This window comes from Buceros rhinoceros, unplaced genomic scaffold (assembly GCF_000710305.1).
Source record: "Buceros rhinoceros silvestris isolate BGI_N320 unplaced genomic scaffold, ASM71030v1 scaffold297, whole genome shotgun sequence".
Classification (NCBI taxonomy): Eukaryota; Metazoa; Chordata; class Aves; order Bucerotiformes; family Bucerotidae; genus Buceros; species Buceros rhinoceros.
In genome coordinates, this window is record NW_010420200.1 from 37,045 (window position 1) to 55,944 (window position 18,900).

The window sequence follows — 18,900 nt, forward strand, 5'->3', positions numbered from 1 at the left end:
AAAATAGCTACCACCTTCTTGCAGGCATGCTGGGTACCTTGACAACGGACATAGGGACTAATTATTCACCTGTCAAGATGCCTACTGTTTAACTTGCTTGGCCAGAGGGAGGGTGTCTTTTGGCACATTTTTAAAATTGTTGCCTAAAATATTCAGCGTCATGGGTGATTTCAGCAGTGCTAACAGTCAGGAGCAGTACAGCACAGCTGCAGCTGCTGGGGGCGGGACTTGGCTGGTCTGCTTTAGCCAACCAGGCAGGCTGGACCACTTGGACCTGCGCAGACCAAAGCACTAGAATGTCGAACTAGAGTTAACAGATGGTAAAATCCAAATACTGAATTCCCTGGACTTAATTTGTTGGTACCTTCCCAAAGATATCTGCAAAATTATTTAAACTTTGCAGGAACACAAACACTTTCAAAGAAAAATAAATCTGCTGCAGCTCTGTAGGGACAATGGTTTTCCAAGTACAGCAAGACCAAAGAGCATAACAGCAGTGGAGCTGACACTCCTCATGCTGGGTTTGTATTTGACCTCTTTTCTCTGCCATGACAGGGGTTTTACTCTAGGAATAAAGAACAAAGGAAAATGTAATTGCTTTAAGGGTGGGCCATTTTTCACCTGCAAAGCCCCTGAACCACAAATGAATATGCAGTAGCTCCTCCCTCAGTTGGACACAGGGTCCAGGCTGAAGTTATATACCTTGTGCCGATTTGTATGATACAAAAAGGATTTGTATGATACAAACAGGATTTGTATGATACAAAGCTTGTGAATGCATCCTCGCGTTTCAGTCACACCTCTGACTGCAGCGTATGGGCTCAGTGGATTGTAGGCACACTTCCTCATCTCTCCTGTTCACCCGCATCCTTCTGTCCCATCCTGGCAGGGGTAGTATGCTGTGAGCGTTTGAAAACAATATCCCTGTCATTCAAAATAATTAAAAATAATTCAAAACAAAATTCCAATATAAATTCAAACCCATTTTTTTTCCCTTTTACTTTGGGGGAGCTGCTTTGCAGCCATATCACCTTCTGGTTGTTGTCACCATACAAACCCTAGTGCTGGTGGAAGGCTGGGTCTGCAGAGGCAGGGACGATGCCCGGGAGACTCCTTGTTTGGTGGCAGCTTGAGCATAGGTGAATATGAACCAACCCGGAGATCAGGCTCCTGAGAAGCACCTGGAAACAGAGAGGGGGGAGCTGCAAATCTGTGGCCGTTCTGCATCTGCTCTTGCTGCATTTAATAAACGATTTCGACAGAGTTACCATGGATGTATTCTTCCCTAGACAAAAGGGTGTGTTACAGAAAGTTAGAATATAGTAAAAACAAATTCTCTTTTACAGCTGTGATTTTAATTTAACTGGACTGAGTCCTGTAAGATTTGCAGGAGTAGAAGGTGAGAGATAAATTAAGGGGTGTGTCCAAGGCACTGGAAAAGCAAAGATGAGCAATTTTCCCATAAATAACGTAACAATATCCAAATTTAATTGCTGTTAACTATAGCATCACTGTGCAAATGATCTTTCATCAAACTATGCCAAAAGTATTTCAATAGGTGCTGATGCATGAAGACATTTGAATAATACATGCCTAGACGACAATTTATAAGTGCTTGTTTGAGCAAGGTAGAGGGGCCTTGAATGTATTTTCAAAAAGTTAATTTAGAGTAAACCAAAGATTTTGTTAATTACAAAACTTTGTTTTGTCTTACCTGTTCATGAAATGGATAAATCGCAGTATGCATGAATAATGGTAGGAAATAATCTAGTTGTATGGATAATGCTGGCCTTTAAGCCACTGTCACTTTGAAATGAGTTTTGAGATAATTTGGATAGTTCCCTGCAAGGGCAATTTGGTTCTGTAGGGATAGAAATTTATGTCATTTCCTTTCATTGATTGTGATGTTTGGTCATTCTCATTCTCCTGCCTTTTATAGATATTCCTAGAACAGGAAAGAGAAAGAGGATGAAGGGGGAGAGAGGGAGAGAAGGGTAGTGAGGATAACCAGGTGTGTGGTATGGCTTTCATTATAGAAAGATCAAACAAACCGAGGCTACTCTTGCTCAAAAAGGCATAAATACGGGGGAATATCATATACATTGTATAGAAGTGGGAAGAGAAAGGATTAAAAACCTCTTTCAAAGTACCAGAACAGTACCCTAGCCCCAGTGAAACTGGCAGTTTAAAACCAAAAAAAAAAAAAAAAAAAAACCACTCATGTAGTGTGTGAGTACATTGTGGAACATTCTGCTACAAACTGGTTTATAGCCAGAAAAATATATGGGATTTGAATGACTGAAAAAAGGATTTGAAAAATTCACAGAGATTGTTTCTGCCATTGCCATCAATCACCACTTTGGGTGAGTTCAACAAATTCTTAAAGGTCTGTGGAAGCAGGTGTCCCTTCCTGCTCACTCATCTGCACCCTTTTTTGTACACGCTTCTCTAACACGTTTTCTGTTGGCTGATGGCTACTGATGGTAGGATACGGGGAAAGAGGGACACTTACGCAGACACTGGTTAGTGTTAAGCCATGCTCTTTCCTAACAGAATATCCTCCAGAACTCGAACGCTAAAAGGCTCAGGTGAGTAATGGTTGGTTTTTGAAAATTGAATGGAATATTGGAGAAATTCCTGGCCGTGAATCCTAATGTTTTGCATTAAAAGCAACACAGAGATTTAAGGGTGAAAATCTACAGCACAGGGACTGATCCACTGCTACAGAATTTGCGTAAGTTCATTCTCCACAATGTTTGAATTCGGGACTCAGCCTGAAAACAAAGAAACAATTTTCACTGCTAGGCTCAGGGTAGAAGAATGTGTCTTGAAAACATTTTCTTTTGACTTCAGAGGGTCATTAAAGACCTGAAGACATCGTAATCCTCTTACATTTTCCTCATTAGATTTGGATTACTGCAACAAAGCAAGGGGTGAAGGCTGGAACGTTCTTCTGGTCTGTGTAAGTGCCCTCTGTTTTCTGGAGGTTTGTAACTAATAATTCAGAATATCTTTGATTCAAGTGTTTATGAAGTTGTTTTCCTTACTCTAAGCACTTGGTAGCTTGGAGACCGTATCTGTAACCCTTCCTTGTTTCATTTGTGAGATGTTTATGGTAACTAAAGCTGATGCCACAGTTTGCTCCTTTAAGTTCATATACTCATTTTTAGCAGTTGTTTGAAGAAAAGATGTGTGACTATGTAAAAATTTGCTTTCTTTCATTTCACGGTGTGTTGTTTTGCCTCCTTCCTATTGCTAACAGTGTTTCCTAGTCCTCTGAGTGTATGTGGAAGACTCTTACTGTCCTCTTAAGTCATCTCACGGCAACAGCCTAATTGACTCATTAATTTTACAATCCACTCTGACCTTTGAGTAAGGTATCCAATTTCCCTTTCCTGAAAGACAGCCTTGAGGATCTTTGCTGCTTATTCTTTTGTTTAATGGTTCCAAATACTTTCCTTTGTCCCAACTAAGAAGTATCTTCCTAACCAAAAATGAAGGAATTTTGATAGTTTCTGAGGAATTCCTGTGCCTCAATCACTCTGTGCTATTTAAGTGGTAGGATTGCAGGAGCAAAGAAACTGGGCAAACTTTCAAGACTGAAGTACTGAGGATATTTGCCTAATTTTTTTGTGATCCCATTAGTAATAATACTCTTTGCTACTCTAAATATCATACAGCATATGGAGGGGGATAATAAAACGCACCACGTACAAAGCTGATGATAGGTTTATGGTTGCAAGACAGTTATCCAACAGAGCTACAGTCTGGTGCTCCACAAAACAAAGAAATTAATGTGATTCCAAGGCTCTACAACTGCATCGTCACCATAAACACCCTGGCCAGTGCGAGCTTGGGGATATAAAATGTTATGGAATGTAATCAAGGATATGTGATATGAGTGGCAACAGTAAGGGAGTGAGATAGCTTCTTAGCGTATGAATGAAATACATATGCCTTGAAAGTGTGTTATTTATTTTGGGGTGTAGAATTGTTTTTGGGAGAATTTTCAGGCAAACTCTTTTAGGAAAACAGGAATGTTAAAAACATCTTAGTCACAAGTGACTTAATTGAAATAATGGAATTTTTCATATTGCACAACTAACAATAATTCCAAAACCGGGCAATGCCCAAGACCTTTATTCTGCTTTATGATATTGCCTTGTTTGCAAATTTTGGGATAAATTCTCATTTTTGTAGTTGTTTTACAACCAAAAGTTCTCTGTGTAGCTGGAGACTGAGGACCACTGTTGTTCTACAAGGCATTAAAATCTAACTTATTTCAAAGTGGCTGTTGGCATCTCTATTTTTCTGTCAGTTGTTGCCAAAGACTGCTGGATTCCATTCTGCATGGTGAATCCAAGATGGTTGTATTTGATGCCTGCCTTGGGATCCTGCTGTTGTTCTAACTGGATCTGGACTGACTATGCTGTTGGACTAAAATGATTGCGTGGTCACTGACCTGCAGAGCTTTCCTGAGATGAGATATTTGGAACTTTAACAGCTCTTTATAGAGTTAGTCATTCTCATACCATGAACTTGGCCTCAGCAGCCAAGTGAGAAGTCTCAGGATACAATGAAATAGGATGAGTCTGTTCTGCAGAGTGAGAATCTGTCGAAGTTGTGCAAGTCACCATGCTGATGGCCTGGTGTTTCAGATGACTCTGTTCTGATTTACAGCAGCCTAGCCCTCAGTTTGGTTCCTATTAAGTTAACGGGAACTTTTCCAGTGTCTTCAAGACTATCAGAGCAGGATGGTTGTTTAAACCTGTACTGATGTGAGCAATTTAATGTTTTTTACTTATGCCTGCTATCCAATGGCAACACCATTGTGCATAAAAAAGGTTCTGGTTAAAGCTGCCAGAATGCATCTTTATTCTCTCTGGTTGAGAACGGTTAGATTTACTGCCTTGAGTTCTGACCCCAGTTACAAACTTTTAAACGTCTTTGTTTTGGAGTATGTGGACATCTAGGAGATCTGAAGTGATTCTGTTTGCAAAATAAGAATTTGTATCAAGCAAGAAGGAAAATGCAGCATACTAAAAGCAAATGACGTTATTATGACTGATTTTAATACTGTTAGAATCAGTTCATAGCAAGGCTTTTTCGCTCCATTTTTCATTCTGTAATAACAAAGAATATGTTTGTATTTTGTGCTCCAGTGTCATCCCCCATGAGCGCAGAATATTAACAATACTTCAGTGGCTAACCCTTCCTGACAATGAAAGGTAATTCACTTACTGTTATCTGCTGTTGGATAACTGCTAGTTTGTTTTCTCTTTAACAGTGGCTGGAAGAGCAAGGGAAAATTTAAGTCTAAAAATATTTTTTGTCAGTAACATGTTATCACTGATTTAAGGGTTTTTGGGGGGTTTGTGTGGGGTTTTTTGGTTGTTTTGGTTTTGTTTGTTCTTCTAATCTCAGCTTTTAACCATCAGGATTTTTATTTTTCTTAGTAAATGTATTGTATGAGTTTATATAAAGAAGCATTTAGTTACATGGATTAACTTGGATTGTTCTTATCCTACTGAGTCTAATATGGTTTAACCACCTTACAGGCAATGGCAGCTGCAGAACTGGACCCTGAGGACTGGGATAATGTTAGGATTTTAATTATGAGTGTTTTTTAGTAACAAGCTTCCACATGCTGCTGGCTGCAAAGCTCAGGCGGGCTGCTGTGGGGATCACTCCTACAAGACTTAGAAAGAGCGTCTGTCCTCAGATGGTACCTCATGTGCCTCCCTGCATGTGTTCTTGGATTTAATAAAACTGTAGAACAACTAATTGCTTCATCATACCATGGAAACATATGACTGAGAAACAGTTCTTTTTCTATAAAGCCAACTCACATTGGAAGGACGACTTGATTCAGTTGGCTCTAGCAGGTCTGGGGCTTTTTGTTGTCGTCAAAGGAGAGCTATCCTAAACAGGACCTTTTATTCTTTCAGGCCTTATGTTTATGCTTTCTACTCTGAGCAACCAGATGCAGCTGGCCATAGATACGGTCCTTTCAACTCAGAGGTTAGTACAGATTTTCTTCTGCAGAAAAAGCACGTGTCCCAAATATATTTCTGAATAATTGCCACTGCTCAGGAGTAACAATTTTAGCAACTTCTTTTCACCAGTTTCTGCAGTACGCTTCCCCTCTGCCAGAGAAAGCAAGTTCCCGTCTAAAGGATTTATCGCGTGAGATTCATTTTTGAGAGCAGGAGCTGCCTCTACCTTTCAGGAGGTTATTTCTCTGGGTGATGTGATAATGCAAATGGAAAGATTTAGTTGGCAAAGACAGGAGTATATTTGGATGCAAGAGAATAATTTAACTTTCCTCTAACAATTTATGGTTTTTAAAGGTAATAAAAATATAATGCAGAAAATGTTGAGGAAAAATGCAGAGAAGAAAAAGCTTTCTTTAAAGCCGACAGCCTGCAGTAGCCAAAGTAATAACTCCAGTCTGTTGTGAGCTGCAAAAAGCTGCTATTTCCAGTTTCATGTAAGGCCCTACAGGGATTCAGAAAGCTCTGCCAGTACTCTTCCCTCAGGACTTGACTGTTAGCTTTGGAAAAAGTTTTGAGGAACCATAAGGTACTTTAATGAAAAATTATGTGCAAAACACTACAGTAGTTTAACCCCTTGTTTGAGCTTTGGGTAGCTGGCTGGGACTGATGAGTACTGTTTCCCTGCCAGCACTGTCCAGATGACAAGAACTTAAAGACTATGCACTTGTCTGGGGTTTGTGGGGAGGGAAAGTAAATTCTGCACCCAAATATCCTACTACTACAGGTGCCCGGGATTTGGCATCTCCAGTGATCTCTGCCATCTGGCAAAGGTCCCCTAGTTTCATTGCAAATGTATGGCTGCAGATTGCCATCACGAGACATTAGGAGTTTTTATACACGCTTTTTAAGAGGTAAACAGGTGTTTACAAATCTTTGAAAATTGAGGAGTGTATCAGATATCTACCCTTTGTAAGGTAATACAGGTCTCCCCAAGCAGCCAGGTACCCAGCAGTAGTTTCTTACCTGTTTGGTATGGATCTGGTAGCTGTTCTCTATTGGAGAACAGAGAGAAGAGAAGCAGCATATATATATATTTTAAAATATGCTTGAGTTATTGAGGCTGTTTAAATGAGTTTGCAGTAGTTGTGAACTTGCTGTGAGTAGCATCCTGGCTGGAGCAGTTTGAGACATGGTCCTGGAGCAGCAGGTGTGAGGGATTATTCCAAACCAGCACTGAAACACCGTACTGAATAGGAAGAAGTAGACCTTTTCCTGCATAGGTGGTAGTTAAAATCTGCCAACACTTGCTGAATTCACAGGCGTTGATATGCCTCCATGATGTCATTTGACTCAGAACAGGAGAGATTTCCGACTCTCTCAAGCAAGGTATCAGTAATGAGAGCTCTCTGATTCAAGGATATATTACTCGGTGATGCTTTACAATTCCTCTTATTGAATTGTTACAAAAATTATGTGTGGCTTAGGACTGACAACTCTAATTTTATTTATCTGTAGACAACCACTTCCTTCTCAACAGAGTTGTGGGGATGTTTCCATGGGCTTAAGGGAGAATATGATGACACTGAATTTGTTCTTTAAGTTGTAGTCTTTAACAACCCAGTTTAGCATCCAATGTGCTAATCTAGTTTCAGGTTAATTAAAAGTGTCTAAAAAGTGTAATTGTATCATCATAGGAAAAGTCATTATAAAAGCAAAAAAGTAAACGCCCCAAAGGCTTTTACTGTTTGGGGTTTCTTCTTGATGGTTATCTGAAGGTTGACCTCCAATTGCAGGTCAAACCTTAGCTCTTAAGTGTGAATTAATAGCTTATGAAAGTTTTACAAATAAATTGATTTATGCCATTTGTGTTAAACACGAGAAGAGCATGGAATAGATTTTTAGTAAATTGAGAACAGACAAGTTAGCAGATGAACGTGTATGGGCTTGCAGTTTGAACAGTCAATGTAACTTTCTGAACGGAAATTTAAATAAATGCATACAGCTGCATAAGTGTACAGATACTGAGATGTGATATGGGCCTGGTTTCAGGAAGTGTTTTATAGGAAGTTTTATAGCATTTTATAGTTCCTATAGCTCCTATGTTTTATAGGAAAAATTTTATATTGTTTCTCTTGACACCCTTTTTCACATAATTTTTAGAAGCTATGAAATTTCCATAAATCAACTAGGAAGAAAGTCCTTAAAGGGATCTCTTTCAGCTGCTTCCCTGATACTGAGAGTAGGATCTCCCTATGAAATCATTATTTTCCTGTACATGGCTGACAGCAATCAGACAGTTGGAGTAGTACTGACCACTTCACTTTCCTTCATGCAAAGACAGATCAGACAAACAATAATGTTTGAAAAAAAAGCTCTTAAAAATTCTGTGTTGTACTTTAAATGGACTTACTTCTTCTTTAGAAGAGTGAAGATTTGATGTGGAGGTTTTCTTGGTGCATTTACTAGCTTGAGGAATAGTTTAATACCTTGAAAACCTCCAAATCTTAAAACATCCGTGAGAGTGAAGTGAATCTTTACTAGAGCTTATTATACCAAATAATGTTCTAAGTATATTTTATATGTATAATCCTACAGGTCTAATGACATCCATTACTGATAATTTTCAGCTTCCAGACTTCAGCAGGTGGCACTTAGAGCTACACAGGACATACACAACAGCCTATGTGCAGAGTGCCTTCAAAGCTAGAAATAAAGGGACTTTAGATGCACTTAAACGTTACTGGTGGACTGCCAGTGTGGTTGATATAAATGGAATACGGATTATGGCCAGTGTCCGCTAGTGTAACTTTGCATGTCTTCTAACATTATGAATTTCAGTGTAAATAAGTTGGTTGTCTGGGTTTTGCAGGGTTTTTTTGGCTTTGACTTTGTTTTTTTGATTTGTTTTGTTTGGGGTGGGGATTTTTTGTTTTGTTTTGTTTGGGTTTTTTGTGTGTGTGGGACGTGAACGAACTTTTTACAAAGTATTTCAATGTGTTCCATTATGTTTTTAGGAGTAGTTACAGGAGTTATCAAATATGTGCTTGCTCTTGATTTACTTCTGCATTTTTTTTCTTTCCCTCTGTGCTTCTGCAGCTGAACTGGTTGGTCCGTAGGGTCAAGAAGCAGAGCTTTGGCTGGCTAGTTACTCTTGTGATGTTACAGTTCCCTTCTGTAAGTGGGGAGGGATTAGTTTCCCTCCTCTATAACTCTGTTCTGACTCTTCTCAAAGCAAGACTAAGATTTGGCTGGTTAATAAGAACTTGGCTTTTTTTTTTTCTTCTCCTAGCTAACTTTTTTTTTTTTGAAAATAAAATATTCTAGAAATATACTACCATAAGAGCTCTAAAACACATCGAAATCTGGCACTGCTAAGCCGTCCCTGCTGCTCCTCTAACATGCTGACTTGAGACAGCCGTTTTCAGTGTTCAGACCTGGGTCTCCTGCGCTCGCGTGTTTCTGACATTGTGGAGCTCTGTCTGAGCTGATTCAGAGACTGTAAAACGAGACTCCTTCCTTTCCCTGACGCTCCTCTCATCAGGACTGCACAAAGCTTGAAGCATTTTAAAAACAGAAAACTATGGTGCTGCTTTATTAAAATGCCTTTCTGGAGAGAGACGAATGAGACTGGACTAGAATCTCCTTTCCAGCTGCTTGCCTTGGAAGCAATGAAACAGCATGGCAGATGGTAACATCCCCTTCCTTCCCTTCCCTGTTTACAGAGCTCTGTAACTGAAAAACTGTGAGAAGCTGCCTAAGTACATAGAAGTTAAATATCGTCATAAATCTCCGACTCTTCCCAAGCCCACTCAGCATGCTCCATTATTCGCAGCATATCGTAGTTACTGTCTCCCCGTAGGTGTCATCTATCAGCACTTGTCATGCAGTCCTGAGCAGTGCCAAGAGCCTGTGACTTGCATTAAAGTTGGTGGGAGTGGTACAGTTTAAAATTATGAACAAGCTGACAAATGGGGTAGTAGTTTTTTCCAGTTTTGTCTTAAATCTTTTTTTCCTTTCTCTAAGTCTATCCCAGGCATTTGTGCCTTTATAAACAGTAACGTTACCCAATCAATACAATGCCACAATGAAACTGCTAGGAAATTAAATTCTCAGATTGCTCATAAATCGGGGAATAAGGCAGGTAGCAGTGCAGCCCTGCCTAGCTGATTTGAAGCTCCGTGCTAAGTGAGTCCCACCTTGCAGCTATGTCCTGCAGACCTGCAGTCCCCATACAGTGGCTAGAGGGGTTCTGGTGATTTCAGTGGGGGATATGGCCTGGCACACGCCATGGTGACACCTACTGATGCTACTGTTGAGGGTCCCTGGTGTCACTGATTCTGCCAAAAAGGAGATTTGGGAAACCTTGTCAAAAGTCATTTGGACTGGACAGGCTCTCGTACTCATACCGGAATCATCACTGAAGTGAAATGTTGCTGTTCTATCAGCACTCTATCCCAGTATTTGGGAATTGCAATGAATTTTACTGAAACTGAAATTAAGTTTACTTAAATGTTGGTAATATTAAATTGACAAATATTTGATCAGTTACACCCCCCCCATAACTATATTTTTGGAAACCCAGAAGCCCCACTTATCTTCTGAAACACCAATTGCATTTGCCTTTATGCTGTCCACTCTTGTTAACTGCTGTTCTGCTTTCTGTACAATTTGGTGGATTCCTCCTTAAAAAGAGACAGATCCTAAATTGCCCAAAAGCCTAAATTTTTGAAAAGGCCACGGCATTTATGCCTCAGGATTATCTGGCACAGGTAGCTTTACTGTCTGATGTGAGTCAAGACAGGCTCTTTTTCTGAGTCCAGACATCTCTCCCCGCCAGTACAGGAGAGTAGTTATGGCTCCCCTCTTACTCCGCCTAAGAGACCTAAGAGAAAGCTCCCTTCTAAGAGGAGACAGGAAAGACCAGTTGCAGCTCCAAAGAAACAAAGAAGAAAAGTACATAGAGTGGATCAATATGCTGCGGAAGCTCGTCGGAAGAAAGTAAGTTTACATATGTTCCAAAATTTTATGATGGAAGTGCCACTTTTTAGGCACTACTCTAGATTTATTTTTTCAACTTGAGTGTTCACTCCATGCTTCAGGTTGGGATTTTGCAGACAAAACTCCTATAAGTGTACTGAAGGACCCAAAGGCAAGCAGCCAAAGCAGACCAAGTCTTCTGAGAGCTATGTTTTTCTTGTTTCAGGCTCTGTTTGCATTAGGGAAAGTCTTCTTTATAATCTCCTTATTTTTTAAATCCAGCCATCAGCTGGAGTAGACATCAGATAAATCCCTGGGAAGTCACCACCAGTGTTGCTAACCCTTCTGAGCTGTTACAAATTCTGCAATATGTTGTAGCCTTCTTAACTCCCCAGCTTGTGGGAGCCTGGTGATTATTTGAGATTCTGTGCCCAGTGATTGCGGAAAGGTCCTGAAAATGTGACTCATAAAATCTAAAAGGAAAATAGCTTAATATATATTTTAAAGCCAGTTTCTGACTTTGGAGGATAGGGGATTCTTGATTACGTTATTCTGAATGCTGTATTTGCAATAGAAGCGGTGCATAAGTCTGCTTGCACAAGAAGAAGGTCAAGTAGAAATTGCTTTATTGGAATAAGGTGCAAGTGTGTTGTCTTTCTCCACCTGGTACTAACACTGAGGGGGATTATAGATGACTTCAGTATTATTTTGATTTCAGAAATTTAAATAAATAATTCAAAAACTCTTCAAATAACCTATATATTTCTCCATCAGGCTTTAAACAAAAGCCTTGACACTCCACTGTATCCTATAAGAGGCTATAAAAGCTTCGCTCAATAGCTTTTTTGTGTGGTTGTTTTTTGACTTTCTGTGTGATTCAACTTAAAACAGTTATTTTGAGACACGTGCAAAGATATGGCAGACATGGACATGCAAAAAGCCATCAAGTATAAGAAAGCAGGAATTTTCCAGAAAGCTTTGAACACAGATTTACCCGAGAGGAGAACTGATAATGGCTATGGATCATATCGCTATTATTCATTAATTTGCCATTCTAGGTTATACTTTTCTGGCATGAAGTACGGTAGATCGCTCATAGTATTTCTACAGGTGTGAGCATATGTGACTCTTTTTTTTCTTCTTTCTTTCTCTGGTTGAAAAGATCATCCAAACTTGTCCCTGAAGAACTCTTCCTCATAAGTCAACTGTGAAAAATTATCACTAGTATTTTGGGAAAAAAAGCATCCTAATGTTACACAATAGTTCCCATCATATCTGCAAGTTAATCTTTTGGTGCTGTTTGAGAGCAATGGAATACAGCACAGGCTGGATCCTGCTAATGAAAAAAAAATGAAAAAGGGTTACAGTGAAATTCTGTCTTCCTTCTAATCAAGGTTATTCAAGGGAAAACTCAGGAGAGAATCCAGATGAGGTCTGTATGTCCCAGATCCTGTACCCTGTGCTTTCACAATAGTACTAACCTTTTAACGTAACACCATTTAGAGATCCATGTCTCTTGAAAGATAAAAAGTTTCTGCACAGTCTTCCGAAGTCTTGATATCAACCTATTAGGTGAAGAAAGGTATACGTAAGGGTTTTATTTGTTTAGCAATAATTCTTTGGAAATTGCATCTGGGAAAGAACATGAGCTGTAAGAGCAGCATGGCCGCACAAAACATCCTTGACTGAATATGCCACCTACAGCCAGCCTTGGACTGTGAAGACCGTTTGGGGAAAAACCTGAGCATTGTATAGAATAATAAAAGATTAAAAATTGAAGAGAGACAGAATGAAATGAGATGGAGAAATACTGGTGAGGGCCTTCTAAGAGCTGCTATGAACACAATCATGTAGTGAAAACTGTAAAGTTGAAGGGTTTGGTTTTCTGTGTGAATTTTTTGTTTTTTAAAACCAGGATTCATCATTTATATTGACTTTCTTACAGTTTCAGAAATGTCTCTGCAGGCTTACAGATTAAAGTGATGAAGAGGGTAACTAAACAAAACATCACTCATGAATCCTTGAAATCTCTGGAAGTTGATGGTTGCTTTTTTTTTTTTAAGAAGCCTCAAGACTGCTGAGAAAAGTAAACATTAATGAGAAATCCATCTGGATTTCCAACTTCCTTGAATAAGCTTTGGATTCTGAGAAGAAGTTGTATTTCCTTATATGATTGCTGTTATACAAATAGAGTTTCATAAAAGTGTAATTCCCATTCATTGACGAAATTCTTTGTATTTGAGAGTGGGAAATGCTGAAACAGATGATCTTTTTTTCTAAACTGAAAATGATTCAAAGTTTTGACTAAACTGACAGCTTAGGCTTTCCTGAATTAAAATATTTCAGAATTTCACCGTTTGCCTGAACCACTTCCATACGTTGCAGAAATTCTTCCTCCTGTTCCCCACCATGATTTCCATCTCTCATGAGCCACATTTCCACGTGTTTACAGGGCCACATGGGAGATGATGCTTCCTGTCTCATCTTATAAACTATCAAAATCAGTGAACATCCATCCCTTAATGACTCAGGCGGGGGAAGAGTTTCTGAACCATCTCTTTCTGGGTCACACTAATGTGGAATTATTTTTTCTTCTCAGAAAATTCTGCCAAAATCTAGTCTTTTCTCATCCAAAATTTGTTAGCATTCTGTTTGTCACTGGGAGAATGTTTTGTTGTGGATACTTGAACCAGCCAAATCAAACTGACAAGTGAAGAAGAAGTTGGCATATAGTGACAAGAAATGTTTTCTTCTTAAAAACAAAACAAATTCTGAGTCCTCTCCTAAAATCTTACTTTAAAATGTTTCCCTTCTCTGTGCCATCTGGTAAAATCTATTTCATTTTCTCATAGCTGAAAACACAATCCTGTGAAAATGTCTTGGTGTTTTCTGTTTTGTTTCTTAATGAAAAGGAAACTCGAATGAAGATATCACAGTACAGTATTCTTGTCCGCTGGGGCCTGCTGACAATTTTTCCAAAACTGTCATTTGAGATGTTGGAAAGTCTTGGCTTTGAAGCTGAAGAATGCTCCCCCTGAGCCCCATGTGCTAGTCAAGTGACTTGCCTGTTGTCATCCTAGTACCAGATGTCCTTTGAAGTGAATTTCATTAAGTGACTTGACAGATGAAAGTCCAAAGCTTCATATCATGTTCACGTTTTGACTAAATCATTCACATAAAATAGCTTTCTAAAAGTACTGCCATTCATCTATAAGAAACAAACTGAATGCCAAAGTCACATGCATTTTTCTAATATCTACGCTTTGTTTTACAAAATGTACGTGTGTCTGTGGGAGGCCTAGGATCATAAAGATCTTCTGCTGTCTTATGTCAGCATCTCAGCAGGGCTTTTTCACGATGAAATAGTGTCAATATAGGAAAGGAAATGGTTTGATAATTGTAGGTGTAACAGCTCAGCCAAGGCTTTGCCTCTTGACCTGGATCATTACCTTGTCAGAGTTTGCCAAAGGACCTCCATTTGTAGAAGAAGGGAGAACAGTGCAATGACAGAATCAACTTTCTTCCTTTCTGCATATTTATACAGATGATGGTGAATCCCCTGAGAGAGATTGACAAGATAGTAGGACAACTAATGGATGGACTGAAACAATTGAAACTACATAGATGTGTCAATGTCATCTTTGTTGGAGATCATGGTAAAATAAATGATATTCTTTATCAGAACATAAGAGCTTGAGCAATGTAGCTGTGCATATAATAGGTGGCTTAAAAGAAAATACAATTTAGGATATTTTTGTGCTGATTTTTTCTAGTAGTTAAATCTCCAAAATCAGCCAGTCAGGTGGCCACTCAGCTCACCTGTTAGTTGTCACTGGAGGACACTTCTCATTCATAACTCTGATCTGGGTCTTTACGTCTCCACTTGGAGTTTTTCCAAGCTTTGAATTTTTGATATAACATCGAAGAGCAGCTCCCTTGCATGTATCGCAAGGCTCTAACACACCTAGAGTAATCTTTTTGGCAGCTTTTATGGAAGGAAACTACTAGCACTGTTCTTTATATGTGGAGAAGAGTAGGACTTTAGACCAACATATTTTCATGGCAGTTAGTGTGTCAAGTTACCCTGCTAAGAGAAAAAGTGGAATATCTGTGACAGACTGTGTCCACCATGGACAGAAAATGTCATCAAATTAACAGAGGAAGGAGGAAAACAGTATAAAAGATATTTCAGGGTCGGATGGAGAATCATCTGAAAACAGAGATACAATTTGGTAGGCCTCAGTCTTTCAGACATCAGAAGAAGCTTTACAATAAAAGAAATAGTAAATACTAGCAAAGATAAAAAGACAAAGGAAGTTTTATTAAAGAAAAATGTGGCTGTGCTTGAGATAAACCTAGTTTTGCTTAACTTTTTAGCAGTGCTACCAAAGGTCCTGTTCTGTTTAGAACTTTTTATGGAAGTCTCACAAGAACTAGTACCTTAGCAATAAAATGGCATATGCCTCCTTTCTGGCTGTGGGGAGAGAAGGGTAAGGGGCAGAAAGGGTTTCCAGGGGAGGCAGCTTGGTGCTGAGAACTGCCTGTGACTAGCAGTACATTCCTCCCCACCACAAATGGCTGTAGGAGAGAATTGTTTATCTGCAACTGCCATAGAACAGATCACCAACAGACGATACCTTTTGCGTGTGACTTCTCTTAACATCCTTTATTTAAAAAAAAAAAGAAAAATCCCGAAGTAGTACACTAAACTAGAAACAGCCTAATTTTTTCCATGAGCTGAGTCTGGAGATGTCAGTGCGCACATGGTATATGTGATGACTGTTTCTATGATGTTGAGACTGGTATTTCTCTTGCGTGGACAAGAGCTAAAATCACCCCTAGTTCGGTTCCTACCAGTGTCTGATGCTGAAGTAAGATGTCTGGAGAGAACTAGAGTAAGATCAGTCATCCAAAAGAAAAGAATGCATAGGCTATTTGGGGTCTCTTTCTCTACTGTTTTGAAAAACATGTTCATTTCCGAGCTGAATTAATTTTGCTTTTTTCTTCTGCAGGAATGGAAGACACTACTTGTGAAAGAACTGAATTTTTGAGCAACTATCTGACTAATGTGGAAGATATAATTTTGCTGCCTGGATCTTTAGGGCGAATTCGCCCTAGGTCTAGCAATAACCTAAAGTGTAAGTTAATTTAATTGTGCCCCTTACCTCCTAGGAACTAGACCCTATCCCTTCCCTGGGCCAATGTTATCCAAAGGGTGTAAGTTTGCAGTGTGTTGGTGGGACATTCAGAGGGTAGCCATCTGAAGACCACCTGCTTGCTCCCTTCCCAGTCTCTAATTCACAGACTCTACAGTGGTGGAGCTGTGTCAAACGGATGGCTGAAACGTTCAGAGATAACACCCACCCTTTCATAGCAAGGAGAAATGGTAACTCTTGAAGCCAGTTTCACAAACCAGCCTACATGTCATTGTGAGTTTTTTCTCAAGAAAAATGGGACTTGGGTGATCTCAGCACTGCAAGGGTTTGATACAAAAAAAGTGTCTGGTACGTTTTCTGAGCTAATGGACAAAATGTGAATTGTTAGTTTTGAATTCAGTAGCTTCTTCATGCTTTTGGCACAGATGAGAACCAGCATGGGTTGCTAAACAGCAATGGGAGGGTGAAGTTGAAGGATATAAGGGAGGTTTAGAGCACAATTCAGGGACAATGTTGACAGTAAAACTTGCGGCTTTTTTGTACCATGCTGTTTGAAATTCACCCTGACTTGGTATTTGAGATTAGCTGGTCTTGATGAGAAAGCTCAGGGCTCAGTGCTCCTGCTCAGGCAGGAGTCCTGAGGTGAAGCTGACCCTGTGATTTAAAGCATTACAGACCCAGCTGCCCCGCTACTGCTCTGCTGAGGACCACCACCTCCAAAGCAGCAGCACCAGGACAGGGCTTGTGCCAGCACCGTGGCTGCTCTGGTTCAGCGTACCAGGGCAAACCCGCCTTTGCCAGCAGTTTATGCCACCCTTCAAACCATGAGACTCATAAACTGACCATAAGGACCTATATTTTTTGCAGCGTATGCTACAAGGCTGACAACTTTTGGTAGAGGGGAGGAGCAGGTAGCTGGGACAGCCAACTTGACCCCTCATAACACTTCAGATACACTTTGGTTGATGATAGATTTCACAAAAAACCTTTAACTTTGAAGATAAAATATTTTCAGAGTAATAGCAGAAATCATAAGAATGTGGTAAAACTTTCTCAGTTACTGATTTATGTATGCATTTATTTTACTATAAACTAATTGTCTCGGGTATTTTATGCTCTAGGAATACGGGTTCAATGTGTAAAGAGCTGTTGAAAATGATGCGTACATCAACAAAATGTACTAGACTAGCGTAAAGACCAATTTCCAACACTTCACAGTCTACCGAAAACTTACATTTCAGTTCTGAGAAGATTTTTTTTTTTTTAAGATCTTTCAACTCTTGAATTCCAAAATTGCTGAGAAAAATTCGTTTTCTTTGGAGAGTGAATGGCAATATCTTCCAAGAAGTTCAGCTAGGCCGACTGACCTCTGAGTCATACAACTGGTTTTCCCGCAATATGATTTTCCTCTTTTGGCCCCTGTCCACAGCTTACTAGTTTGAATACTTGCAATTGCTTATAAATCATCAGTTTGAAGACAGAACAAAGAAGCGTATTCCTTAGTTTTAGAACTTTTTTTTTGCGGTTTGCCCCCTTTAATGGCAAATTGCTAACTTTTTTATTCCTCCTTCATTTTCCTATTCCATAATGCTGCCTCAATACTGCAGACACACCTTTGTGATGAATTAAACTGGTTTAAGATTCAGTAGAGCTCCTTTCCAGCTCAGCAAGGCCACATCTTAAAAACCCAAAACAATAACAGTTAAGCAAGAGATTTTAATTTCCTAAGACTTTTTTCTTAGCCTTTTTTTTACTCTAAGGACTGAAAAATGCTTCCCCAACTACCTCACCCCCTCTGGAAGACAACAGATTTAGTGTGGACTCTTGCTCGTTTTGGGCTTTCTACATCTTGCATGTCCCTATAATAGTCCACGGATGTATCCAGAATGTTTTACTGTGGCTTTTCACTTATTCTGTAGTAGCCTGTGTAATATATGAAATGTTAAAAGAGACAAAAAATGCTACGTAATTATCTTCCTGCTTCTAAGGAAGTGCATTGTTGCATTCAAAGATGCTGTCAAAAAATTTCAAGGAAAGTCTTTGTGTTTGGGGATGATTTTCGGAAAACAGAATAAACATTAAGCTAAGCCCCAAACTAGAAAACGGTGGGCAACACCACTAAGCAACTACAATATCACTGAGGGGTATGCAGTTAAACTGAAGTTTATATACAGAGTACTTTTAGTAAAAATCAGCCAACGTTTAGGAAGAATGTTCCTGTAAAAGTACATCATTACCTTGTGTTTTCTTCTGCAAATTGTTCATCTTTTCTATATTTATTATTATTATTTTGCTTTACAGATGACCCTAAAGTGATTGTTGCCAACCTTACAGTAAGTATGTAGGACTGGGAGGTATCTGTGTCTATACCGCACTGTGCACTTCACATCTTAATTTGGGGCATTATTCATCATTCTCTCCTCACTTTTTAGGCAGGAAAACTAACTATTAACATGAATAAAGAGTGTTAAATAGTGCTGTTCATGACTACAGATTAATGTTTGTCACAGATTCCACTGTTTGCTGCTGTAGTAGCTTTCATAACCTTTTTGGGCAGTGCAGAGCCAGACCGTCCTGACTCCCTGAATTGAGTCTCTTTATTCATTCCTTCAGAAATGGAAAGTAATCTTTTAGGGTAAATATTTTACTAGCACTTTGAAGACGCTGAAAAAGTTCATTTGATAGCCTTCAACTATAACCATGCTTTTAGGGGGGAAAAAAAAGTTTAAAATAAAAGCTGATTTAAAAAAATTCAAATTTTGTATCCAGAT

At 39.3% G+C, this 18,900-nt stretch overlaps 1 protein-coding gene across 1 annotated transcript in view; it reads left to right on the top strand.

Moving 5' to 3' along the window:
* Window positions 1–18,462, top strand: part of LOC104496114 (ectonucleotide pyrophosphatase/phosphodiesterase family member 2-like) — a gene marked incomplete at its 3' end in the record, with an annotated part of 40,327 nt that extends 21,865 nt beyond the window's left edge. Inside the window, exons 9-14 of the mRNA XM_010139192.1 lie at window positions 2,907–2,962; window positions 5,163–5,228; window positions 5,949–6,021; window positions 14,518–14,629; window positions 15,986–16,111; window positions 18,431–18,462. Coding sequence (XP_010137494.1) covers window positions 2,907–2,962; window positions 5,163–5,228; window positions 5,949–6,021; window positions 14,518–14,629; window positions 15,986–16,111; window positions 18,431–18,462 — 465 coding nt within the window. The remainder of the gene's footprint in view (window positions 1–2,906; window positions 2,963–5,162; window positions 5,229–5,948; window positions 6,022–14,517; window positions 14,630–15,985; window positions 16,112–18,430) is intronic.
* Window positions 18,463–18,900: the final 438 nt, after the last annotated feature.